This window comes from Notolepis coatsorum (assembly GCF_963971535.1).
Source record: "Notolepis coatsorum genome assembly, chromosome: 1".
NCBI classification, from domain to species: Eukaryota; Metazoa; Chordata; class Actinopteri; order Aulopiformes; family Paralepididae; genus Notolepis; species Notolepis coatsorum.
The window spans coordinates 319,841,382-319,854,411 of record NC_140165.1 but is presented as its reverse complement, the minus strand read 5'-3'; the positions used below and the strand labels follow the sequence as shown (position 1 = coordinate 319,854,411).

At 42.5% G+C, this 13,030-nt stretch overlaps 1 protein-coding gene across 3 annotated transcripts in view; it reads left to right on the top strand.

Annotated features, from left to right (window-relative positions):
* The first annotated feature begins 294 nt into the window (after positions 1–294).
* ube4a (ubiquitination factor E4A) overlaps positions 295–13,030 on the top strand; it is an 82,810-nt gene continuing 70,074 nt past the window's right edge. Inside the window, exons 1-4 of one of the 3 annotated variants that reach the window (XM_084330622.1) lie at positions 356–433; positions 766–837; positions 4,804–4,975; positions 8,970–9,146. In XM_084330622.1, the coding sequence (XP_084186748.1) occupies positions 4,849–4,975; positions 8,970–9,146 (304 nt within the window). In that variant the 5' untranslated portion in view covers positions 356–433; positions 766–837; positions 4,804–4,848. Of the gene's footprint in view, positions 434–765; positions 838–4,803; positions 4,976–8,969; positions 9,152–13,030 lie in introns of those variants that run through there. The other 2 variants (XM_084330621.1, XM_084330623.1) reach the window with 2 other exon arrangements.

Sequence of the window (13,030 nt, the reverse complement as noted above, 5' to 3'; positions counted from 1 at the left end):
GTTTGCTTTAAAAATAAGCAGAGATGGAGATTTCCTCAGCATCTTGAATTATAGGCATAAACATCCACACACATGGAATGATAGTAAAAGGGTGTGTTCAGGGGGAGGAGTCGGGCTGTCTGCCAAATCAATGGCGTGACTGGGGGGGGATACCCTGTCTAGAATCATATAACTCTACCCCCTACCGCATACTTTTAAATATATTACTGGCCCATTGTGTTACTATAATAAAACACCCACCTCTCGATGCTTTTAATAATATTCAGAGCAAGTCAGCCGAGGTAAAGAGGATGATGAGGAACTAAGAGGAAAGCACTTGCTCGGTCTCATACTGATGACGCCACACTCTCTATTTACTGAGGAGCTGCGACGAGGGGGATCTCTCAGAAGGATTCTCCTTTCAACATAATAAACATTTGTACCCTTCTACCAGGTATGACAATAATATGCATCGACGTGGAATTGTGTGATGTAGATCGATAATAGATAATAAGGCTATTGGCGGTAGTGTTTGACGGTGATATAAAGGGAATTACAGCCGTTTCCACCCAACATGACAGATTATAGCTCGCTAGCTATAACACCAGCTAACTGAACTAGCTAGCTGCTACCTGCTACCTGCTAGCTGACCATCTTGATGGTCTATATGTCATTTGTCAAGTATACTTATTGTTTATGTGTCTTGTAAGCCCACATGGGCTGGGCATACACCTGTCTGTAAGACACGAACATAAAAACCGATCAAACATCCAACCTGCCTGACAGGTGACTCCCAGCTGAGCTCCAGTCTAACCCTGATCCACACGCTGAGTGTTACTGCGACTGGTTGATTGTAAGGTGGGTGTCTGCATAGATAACAAGGAACAATAACGTTACGTGTTGTTGACTTTACGTTAAAAAAAAAGAGGAATTCTGCTAAAGACAGTCTAGGGTTAACGTTCACTGGGTTGAGAGATGGCAACAACACACAAGGTTGTCTGCTAACCGATAGAGCCACTGGTTGTTAGGATTGATTGATTGATTGATTGATTGATTGATTGAACACTTTATTAACAGATTGCAGAATGGGTACAGTACGGCTCAATACACACAATTGTTAAAGGGATGCAGACCAGAGAAAGACTTTTGTCTTGTTTACATCAGGGTCCCCCATTTTCAATTCATCATAACACATGACATACAGATAGACAGTACTGCTACATCTATACATTTATGACATACCAGATCTACAAATACAGTACTGTTTGTGATACAAAAATAGTCTAAAAAAGAGAGTCTGCTAACCGATAGAGCCACTGGTTGTTGTTAGGCACGGTGGTTGGTTACTTATGATTGAACAATGGGAATGATGATGATGATGGTGGTGGTGGTTATGGTTTATTCAATCGTAATGTCTACCTACTTTTAGCCCTGATTAGGCTCATTCCAGTCTAGTTTTTTTTGCACTTCCTGTCCACTCTGTTCTCGACGACCCTCTCTTTCATTACAAACCTTTTATTTAAACTCGAAAGGCAACTGAGGTTTCACACAGGAGCATATCGAATCATAACACGTACGGATAACAATCAATTACAACATGTACAACTTGATTGAAAAAGGTTGGAGATCAAGGTTTTAAACTCTGCAACAGAGGGGAGAATCTCAAGCTTTAAGGACTGTTGGAGTTCATTCCATCAGCTAGAGGGACATCATAGCAACATGCAGATTCACCCTGTTCAGAGCAAACTGGACCTTAAGGACCAGCCAGTCACTAGAACGGGTTCCATAGATTCCAACATCCCATTCCAATAATGATGTAGTATAGGTAGCTTATCAATAATGATGTAGTATGAGGAGGTATCTTACCAATAATGATGTAGTATAAGGAGGTAGCTTACCAATAATGATGTAGTATAAGGAGGTAGCTTACCAATAATGATGTAGTATAAGGAGGTAGCTTACCAATAATGATGTAGTATAAGGAGGTAGCTTACCAATAATGATGTAGTATAAGGAGGTAGCTTTAGCTTACCAATAATGATGTAGTATAAGGAGGTAGCTTACCAATAATGATGTAGTATAAGGAGGTAGATGTAATAGATGTAGTGTCTATCTGTATGTCATGTATGTCATATATGTTATGATGTTATAATTAGGGGTGGGAATCACCAGTTTCATCATGATACGATATGATATCGATTCTTTGGACAACGATACGATATTTGCCGATATCACAAAGTCTCTCACGATACGATACGATTAGATTCAGGTGCCTGCGATCGATATGAGATGATATCATATGCCCATTTAACACAATCGGTAACATTTAGATCAACAAAAAAAAGGTAATGAAAATATCATTTGACATTTGTATTTTTGAGCTCTTCCAGACATTTAAAGGAAAATCAATCTATTGTTTTTAATACAAATAGACCTCCTGTTCACTGTAAAGTGCCACGTTTTTATATATTGAGCTTTAAACTTTAAGCTACATTTTTTGGAACTCAAAACTCACAACCTCCCTCTCCCAAACCGTTCCTACAACAATTTGTTGATGTTGCATGATCATGTATAGGCCTACATTTATTATGTATTATATTGTTTATGTTTAAATAACATTTAAACATCAAACTCCTCTGACCTCATCTTGTCTTTCCAAAGACGCGCGCACACACACACACACACACAGAAAGGGAGAATGCTATGCTGTAACATCTACACACACGGAGCTACTGCTGTTGTTCTTGGGCAGATATGAGACTCGCCACAGGATTTTCAAAATAAGAGTATCGATATGAATCGATCTTATTACATCGCATCGATCCGATTCGATTGTTGATAATTACATCGATGTATCGATCTGGATCGATGTATCGTCCCACCCCTAGTTATAATATGATCATACCAATATATGTTATGATTAATTGAAAATGGGGGACCCTGATGTAAACAAGACGAAATGTCTCTGGTCTGCATCCCCTTAACAATTGTGTGTATTGAGTTGTACTGTATTGTACCCATTCTACCATCTGTTAATCAACTTCTCAATCAATCAAGCTTACCAATAATGATGTAGTATAAGGAGGTAGCTTACCAATAATGATGTAGTATAAGGCGGTAGCTTACCAATAATGATGTAGTATAAGGAGGTAGCTTACCAATAATGATGTAGTATAAGGAGGTAGCTTACCACTAATGATGTAGTATAAGGAGGTAGCTTACCAATAATGATGTAGTATAAGGAGGTAGTTTACCAATAATGATGTAGTATAAGGAGGTAGCTTACCAATAATGATGTAGTATAAGGAGGTAGCTTACCAATAATGATGTAGTATAAGGAGGTAGCTTACCAATAATGATGTAGTATAAGGAGGTAGCTTACCAATAATGATGTAGTATAAGGAGGTAGCTTACCAATAATGATGTAGTATAAGGAGGTAACTTACCAATAATGATGTAGTATAAGGAGGTAGCTTACCAATAATGATGTAGTATAAGGAGGTAGCTTACCAATAATGATGTAGTATAAGGAGGTAGATGTAATAGATGTAGTGTCTATCTGTATGTCATGTATGTCATATATGTTATGATGTTATAACATCATACCAATATATGTTATGATTAATTGAAAATGGGGGACCCTGATGTAAACAAGACGAAATGTCTCTGGTCTGCATCCCCTTAACAATTGTGTGTATTGAGTTGTACTGTATTGTACCCATTCTACCATCTGTTAATCAACTTCTCAATCAATCAAGCTTACCAATAATGATGTAGTATAAGGAGGTAGCTTACCAATAATGATGTAGTATAAGGCGGTAGCTTACCAATAATGATGTAGTATAAGGAGGTAGCTTACCAATAATGATGTAGTATAAGGAGGTAGCTTACCACTAATGATGTAGTATAAGGAGGTAGCTTACCAATAATGATGTAGTATAAGGAGGTAGCTTACCAATAATGATGTAGTATAAGGAGGTAGCTTACCAATAATGATGTAGTATAAGGAGGTAGCTTACCAATAATGATGTAGTATAAGGAGGTAGCTTACCAATAATGATGTAGTATAAGGAGGTAGCTTACCAATAATGATGTAGTATAAGGAGGTAGCTTATCAATAATGATGTAGTATAAGGAGGTAGCTTATAGGGGTGGGGGGGAAAACGATACGTAGTAGTATCGCGATACTTTGTGTGGCGATACTGTATCGATACAGGGATGCCAAGTATCGATATTTAATTATTCATAAAAAAATATATAATTTTTTTGTATAAGGAAGTTGCATTGTTCATTTCAATACCCGTAATAGCACAGTAGTCCACACACACATGTGCATTCAGTTAAGTTGGAATATGACTGTAATACAAACAGTTCAGTTTATCAGGTACATGCAACACAGATTACAGTGTTGACATCTGTCTGCTTGAGAAAATACCATGTTCTGCAATAAAAATGATTGAAGTGAGATGAACAGACTGAACTTTATTTTATTAGATAAAACATGTTGACAAAGTTTTACTTTGCAGTTGAAAAAAGGTAATAAATTAAATTTGATTAAAAAAGAATAAAATAAAATTCGCAATACTCATCGTATCGCGATATATTTAGTCGTGACGAAAGTATCGCGATAGTATCGTATCGTGAGGTCTCTGGCGATTCCCACCCCTAGTAGCTTACCATAAGTAGCTTACCAATAAGGGCCTTAAAAATGAGCAAATACCAGTGTTTGTTGTGCCTCTCCGTCAGCGAGGACCAACCAACCTTCTCATGTCATGTATCGTGTCTCTCTCTCTGAGCTGCTGCCTTTAACCGCTCCACCTGCAGAGTTATCTTGGATGGAGTGAACACGGAGCACGGAGCCCAAGTGAGATGACTGACCAGGGCAACAACAACCAGAACATCTCCCGCAACCCCTTCGCTGCCCTCTTCAGCTCGCTGGCCGACGCCAAGCAGTTTGCTTCAGGCCAGAAGCCCCTGCAGCCCAATGAGCCGCCATGTGAGTAGTCGACCCCACGGTGTGAGACGTAGCTGCCGTCTGTTCCGTCAGGCCCCCCGGGGGTATTCTAGAGCCATATGAAATCCGTTAATTTTTTTTCCAAATTCCATTTTATTTTTTTCCAAATTCCGTTTTTTCCGTTTTAATATTTCAGAATTCTGTATTTTGCTTTGTACGCTCATTTTACCATCAGAAATAGTGTCTAATAAGTGGAAATGAATAAATGTCCACAATTTAATAAGATATAACAGTCCATTTAATAGGGCTGTCTTAAATACTTCGAAGCTTCGAAGCTTCGTTCGATGGGCATGGGATTCGAATATGAAAATAAAATTAGATTATAAAAAAAAAAAAAAAAAAAAAGTATATATATTTTTGCAAAATCAACTCTGCCTCTCTTTGCTAACTACAACAAGCAATGCTGTTTGTTATTTAAGATGAGGTCGGACTCGGCACTGACAGATTTGTGTTCATTGTGCTGCTTTTATAAAGCCTCAAATGACGGCTTACAATATTTCATGAAAGCAAAGTGTTTTGTTTGTCTAAGATTTAAAAAGGTTTAAACTTTACTGCACTGACAAAATTGAACAAAGTGCTGTACAAGTCCCACAACATAATTTTATTTATTTTTTTATAGTTTATTCCATTTTTATTGCTCAATTCCGCGATTCCGTCCGCGATTCCGTGATCGCGGATTCCATATGGCTCTAGGGTCTTCAATGGATAGTGGCTCGGGAGGTAGAGCAGGCGTCTGGTGATCTGGTAATAGATCTTTTTGTACACGTGATCTCAAGAAGGTGCTGAACGAGCTCAGTGGCAGTTTTTCATGTCTGGTTGTTTTTTTTAGCATGATGGTGTTATTATTCACTGTCAAAGATGCAAAGAAAAATCATAATTTATATTCTCCTTTTTTGTTTCATTACAATTTACTCAAGCCTAGTAGTAACAGACACAATATTTCTGGCACTGGGAATACATTCCACGAGATCCATAGATGCACACCAACACCACACAACACCAACCTCTTCGTCACGTTTGCGGACGTCACACAAGTCACACCACTGTGGTGGCGCTCATTAAGAACAACGGCGAGTCCCACTGCAGGGACGAGGTGAAGCCGACTGACCACGTGGTGCGGGAACGACGACAACCCCATTCTCAATGTGGAGAAAACAGAGGAGGTTGTTGTCGACTTCCGGAGAGCGCTGCACACCCAGCAGCACCCTCCACTGACCATCAACGGTGCGGCGGTGGAGAGAGTGAGCAGCACCAAAGTCCTGGGTGTGCCGCAGTGCACATCACAGAGGACCTCTCCTGGAACACCAAGAAGGAAAGCTCAACAGCGCAGCTCTACTTCCTCCGCAAACTGAGAAGAGCTGGAGCCTCAGTGCCCATCCTGTGCTCCTTCTACCGTGGGCACCATCACCATCGAGAGCCTCCTCCTGACCAGCTGCATAACCGCGTGGCACGGCGGCTGCACGGCATCCTGCCGTAAAGACCCTGCAGCGCACGGTCAGAACAGCTGAGAGGTTCGTTGGTGCCCCCCTGCCCTCCCTCCAGGACATCTACAACACACGCCTGGACCAGCAGACTGAGAGACCAGGACCAGCAGACTGAGAGACCAGGACCAGCAGACTGAGAGACCAGGAGCAGCAGACTGAGAGACCAGGACCAGCAGACTGAGAGACCAGGACCAGCAGACTGAGAGACCAGGACCAGCAGACTGAGAGACCAGGACCAGCAGACTGAGAGACCAGGACCAGCAGACTGAGAGACCAGGAGCAGCAGACTGAGAGACCAGGACCAGCAGACTGAGAGACCAGGACCAGCAGACTGAGAGACCAGGACCAGCAGACTGAGAGACCAGGAGCAGCAGACTGAGAGACCAGGACCAGCAGGCTGAGAGACCAGGAGCAGCAGACTGAGAGACCAGGAGCAGCAGACTGAGAGACCAGGACCAGCAGACTGAGAGACCAGGACCAGCAGACTGAGAGACCAGGACCAGCAGGCTGAGAGACCAGGACCAGCAGACTGAGAGACCAGGACCAGCAGGCTGAGAGACCAGGACCAGCAGACTGAGAGACCAGGACCAGTAGACTGAGAGACCAGGACCAGCAGACTGAGAGACCAGGACCAGCAGACTGAGAGACCAGGACCAGCAGACTGAGAGACCAGGACCAGCAGGCTGAGAGACCAGGACCAGCAGAGACCAGGACCAGCAGACTGAGAGACCAGGACCAGCAGACTGAGAGACCAGGACCAGCAGACTGAGAGACCAGGACCAGCAGACTGAGAGACCAGGACCAGCAGACTGAGAGACCAGGACCAGCAGACTGAGAGACCAGGACCAGCAGACTGAGAGACCAGGACCAGCAGACTGAGAGACCAGGACCAGCAGACTGAGAGACCAGGACCAGCAGACTGAGAGACCAGGACCAGCAGGCTGAGAGACCAGGACCAGCAGAGACCAGGACCAGCAGACTGAGAGACCAGGACCAGCAGACTGAGAGACGGCTTCATACACCAGGCTGTCGGGAAGCTGAACTCTCCCCCCCCCCCCCCCCCTCTCTCACCTGCCCCCACAGAACCTGGACTAACCCCCCCCCCCCCCCACTGACACACACACTGCCACTTCACAAACTCACTGCCACACTTCACTTTACTGCCATTATTTTAGTTTACATTATATTAGTTTACTGCCGTATCTATCATCTTACTGCCATTATTGTATTCTACTGCCGTTATTTATCAGCGTTATACTTACTATGTACCACTGCTGCTAAAAAATATTTGCACTAAGTTCTCTTTTACCTCCTATATTTATTTCAATCATACATTCATTTTTTTAGCCACTGTTTATACTGTATATATATTGTCCTGTATAGTGTATGTACATCGTGTCCCATATGTTACTTATGTTTATTTTTTTTTATATACACCGTGGGAACGGGGAAACGCAATTAAATGTCTCTGTATGTCTTGCACATTATGAGAAGCGACAATAAAGCTGACTTTGACTTTGAATTAAAATCCCTGTGGATTAAAGTCGGCTGTGATCATAAATCACTAAAGCTACAGATGTTTATCGGTGATTATAATCAATCCGTAAACAAAGAGGCCTATTGGGCTGTTAGATCCTAATGTGAAGAACTGTATGATTTGATGCTCTTATGCCTTACCTTGACTTTGTCTGTTTTGCTACCGTCTGTTTATCGTTATTTTATGTCTGCACTTTTTAGTAGATTTTGTGCAAATGTTATGCCAATTTAGTATGCCTGTCTTTTTTTTTGCTGCTGTGAAGCACTTTGAGCTGTAAGTCACGTATGCAAGGTGCTGTACAAAGTTTATTATTATTATTATTCTGATTATTATCATCACTGCTGCTGGATAAGCTGGTCAGGAAGCGGCCAGTAGCGTGGTTGGGGTGGAGCTGGACTCTCTAGCGGTGGTGGCGGAGAGGTGGAGCCTTGCTAAGCTCCATGCCATCAGGGAAAACCCCTCCCACCCACTACATACAGACTTGGCTGACGGGAGGAGCACGTTCAGTGCTAGGCCAACACTCCCTAAATGTAGCACTGAACGACACAGGAAGTCCTTCATTCCGACAGCCATCAGACTTTACAATGCATCACTGTGCCTCACGGAGCACAGAGTGACAGAGTGATAGTACCGTCTTCCTGGACTTTTACATTTAAAACAACATTGTCAATATTACACTTACTGTACACTTAATGTAGATCTCTGTATTTTTTACTGTATATTTTATATTAGAGTGTACATACATAACAGAGGAAATGTGAATCCCGGAGCGTAGTTTATTATTGCTATGTTATTCTTAGGCTTATTTTATTCCTTATTCTTAGGCAATTTTTTGTTATTATTATTATTATTCGTGATTTGTTTTGTCTTACCTAAAATGTTTACTGTGAGCGATTTGTAGTGCCAAATTTCCCTGGGGATGATTAAAGTATTTCTATTGTATTGTATCCTGCAGCGGAGGAGTCGGGGGAGAGCCAGTCGGAGTCCGAGAACTCGGTGTCGGACAGCATCGACGACAACGACGACTCTGTGGCCGAGATCAGCCGCTCGTTCCGCTCGCGCCAGGAGCTGTGTGAGCGGCTCAACGTCAACCACATGGTCCAGAGGATCCTGCTCATCACGCTGGACAACAGTAAGGTCGCTTTCACACAGGGGCTGTTTGGTCCGGACTATCGGACCAGAAGTCGATAGTCCGGTTTTTCGGGTTTGTGTGAATGCACGTCGAACTCGGTCCGCGGACCAAACACGCAAAAACTCTGGTCCGACCAAAAACATAGGTCTCGGTTCGCTTCATCGGACCAAACGCGGACCAAACGTAGGAAGTCACCTGATAAACTATGCATCTTGGGTATATTATTATTATTACCGCGGTGCGGCATTCACTGCAAAACAAGCACACTGCATCTATCTATCTATCTACTGTGCATCTTGGGGTAGAAGGAAGAAAAAAACACAGCTGCTTATTATTATTATTATTATTATTACCGTGGCGCGGCATTCACTGCAAAACAAGCACACTGCATCTATCTATCTATCTACTGTGCATCTTGGGGTAGAAGGAAGAAAAAAAACACAGCTGGGCAGAAGACCAAATAAAACAGCTGCTTGTGGGCACTCACAAAAACAACGAGGTGTACAAGTTGTTTAGCGAGAGGATGGCGGTAATGGGAATTATAATCGAACGATGGATCAATGCCACGCCTCTGCTACTATCACGCTTCACGCAGTTTGTGTTGACGCGCATTTCACTTCCTGAAGGGGAGGGATTTCCACTCTCCATTGTGTCCAATAGACGAGCGTCCTTTTTTTGACCGTGGCCTAAAAATAAAAATGCTTTTCCTAAAAATAAAATCTAAAATTATCAAACCAAGATGAATTTCCCTATTGGGATTGAAGTGTAAACCTAACTTTCACCAATCTTCACTTAATTTTTATATATATATATATATATATATATATATATATATATATATATATATATATATATATATATATATAAAGTAGGGATGCTCGATATTGGCTTTTTTACCGATACCGATATACCGAAATTGTCCAACTCTTAGTTTCTGATACCGATATCAACCGATACGATATATGCAGGGTTTCCCCCCCCAAAAAACTGAATAATTTCAGGTAATTAACATTACATATGTCTTGTTGTGGAATTAATATAACATTATGCATACTTTTGACAATAAATAAAATCAGAATTTGTTCTTACTTGCTTGCCTGGGTAAATAAAGGTTATAGAAATGTAAAAAAATAATTATAATAATTTGTTTGAAAACCGATACCGATATTTTCCGATATCACATTTTAATGGCAATATCGGCCGATAATATCGGACATCCCTAAGTTTACGCTTGATCAAACATTAATGTCCCTATTGGGATTAATAGTGCAAAAACTTGCTTTTTCACCAAACTCCACTTAAAACAAATAAAAGGTGCCTCTTGATCATCAAACAAGAATGAATTTAATAAAGTGCAAATCTAACTTTCACCAAACATCACTTTTTGTAAAATAAAAGATGACAATCTTTTAAAATGTTAATTTTTTTTAATTGATTTTCATAAAAAGAAATCGTCCTAAATCATGAATTCGAATTAATCGATAAAATTGATTAATCGCCCAACCCTAGTAGTAGTAACAATAATTATCCTATGATCGATTACATGTTTATCAGACATTTCTGCCAAAGCTGATAGCTGGAGTGGTGTTTCATGGCTATGTCGCACCTACTCCCCAACCGGCTCATGTGCAGATTGCCCAGGGAGTGTGTCTGTGTGTCTGCCTGGACAATCCAGAGAGACTCCCTGGTCAATCTGCGCACGCAGAGTTTGGGGGGTAGGTGCGGAAAATAGCTCGACGGCTGAGAAAGTGCCAATCGACTTGGGGTCAGTCTCTCCGTGTTCAGGAGACTCAGGCGTGTAAGAAAGTCTGTTGGATCATGTCTCCACCAGCACCCCCACAGCCGTAGCTACAACCACTTACGTCAAGGCTCTCATCCACATAAATTAATTGTACCCCCCCCCAGCCCCCCCCCCCCCCCCCCGCGCGCTCTTCCATGAGCTCCATGTAACCTGGCAGTGCTGTGGTCTACATATCCAGTCATTGTGTACCGGGTGGCTGATCCCTACCGCCTGCAAGGATTCCTTACTTGACCTTAATAATCCTTGATTGCCTGTAGTGCACATTTTCTGATGTAGCAATTAAGGCCGTCAAAGTTAACGCGATATTAACGCGTCGGCGCACAATTCTTTTAACACCACTTTTTTTTTACGCGCGATTAGTTATTTATTTATTTATTTATTTATTATTATAATTTTTTTCTAGACTTTACTCTGGTGTATTATTAATACTTTAATTGATAAAGTGAGAGAGAGAGAGAGAGAGAGAGAGAGAGAGAGAGAGAGAGAGAGAGAGAGAGGAGGAATACAGAGAGAGAGGAGGATAAAGAGAGAGGGAGATGTAGAACAGATAAAAAAATATGCGATTAATTTGCGATTAATCGTGAGTTAACTGGACAATCATGCGATTAATCAGATTTTTTTTTTTAATCGAAATTTGATCCACTTTTTCTCCCAATTTTTTTCTATTTTTCTCCCATCCCAATTTCGTATATCCAATTCTTCCCTCCCCTGTCTTGATCGTTGCTAGACCATGCCTCCCACAGGTCGGTTGTAGTGAGGACAGGAGCCTTGCATCACATGTCCCCTCCGGTACACGAGGAGGCAGCCTGTCGCATCTTTTCACCGCAGCAGCTCGAGCTCTCAGTGGCGAGGAGTAACGCGTGGGAGGCTCATGCTGCCCCCGCTACTTCCTGCTTCCGCCGCACCGGCGTCACCAAACCGACCTGTAGGAGTCGCTGTCCACAACGTCAAATCCCCACCCACCGGCTTTCCCACCCTCTAACACTTGCCAATTGTGTTAGTATGAACGACCGGCAACGCCGAGAGCTGGGCTCGAACCCAGCGTCTCCTCCTAGAGGCGAGCGCCTTGCCCACTGCGCCAATCAGCCGCCCAATCAGATTAAATATTTGAATCGATTGACAGCCTTAGTAGCAATACATTGTGAAAAGATCAGCTTGTGAAACTATACATACCCCACACTCTCTCCACTGTACCGAAATACTGCCAAACAAAAGCTTCTCTCTCTCTCTCTCTCAAACGTCCCGACAGCGGTGACTGTGTGCATCCGTTTCTGAGGGAGGCATAAATCAGAAGACACCGTTTCTTCACGATCCCCTGCAATAGAAGCTCTGCTGCCGGTCGCACCAGTCTGCAGCTCGTACCGCTCAAGAACTGCATTCTGACACCTCTTCTGCCATAACGCACGGAATAATGATGCAGACATTTCAACTGACATCCCAGGAGACATTATGTGACTCACCGTGACAGTTCCCTGAAGTCAGTTAGATCCCTGTGGTGTGGGGGTGGCTGGTCTAATAATAATAATAATATTAATAAACTTTATTTGTATAGCACCTTTCACCAGAATAATGAAAGACCCTCACCACCCCCAACAACAGCCTGTTCATGCTGCTGAGGTCAGGCAGACGCCTGCGAACACCAGCTACTAGGACAGAGACACTTCGGCTCAGCTTCTTCCCCCAGGCCATCAGAGCCTTGAACACTGAACTCTCCACGCACAAGCACACATGAGCACACACACGACACACACACTGTACACGCTCACACACTAGCAGCCACTTTAACATGAGCAAGCACACACTCATGCTGCACACGCCCACACTTATGGCCACTAAGGAAAGGTCACTTTAAGAATAGTAATAGTATAACTTGAGATTGTATAATATAGCATGTACAGAAAGACCCAGTGCCTCATCTGTAGCTAACGGTGTATTGTACTACCACAGGACCTAGCATGTCCTACCATGCTCTGTAAATAACTTATGTACATATACCGATATGCCCTACTCTGTTTACTTGTTTTATTGCACAATGTCGTTCTATTGGATTCTATTATATGTTATTATATATGAGGTTGCTGCC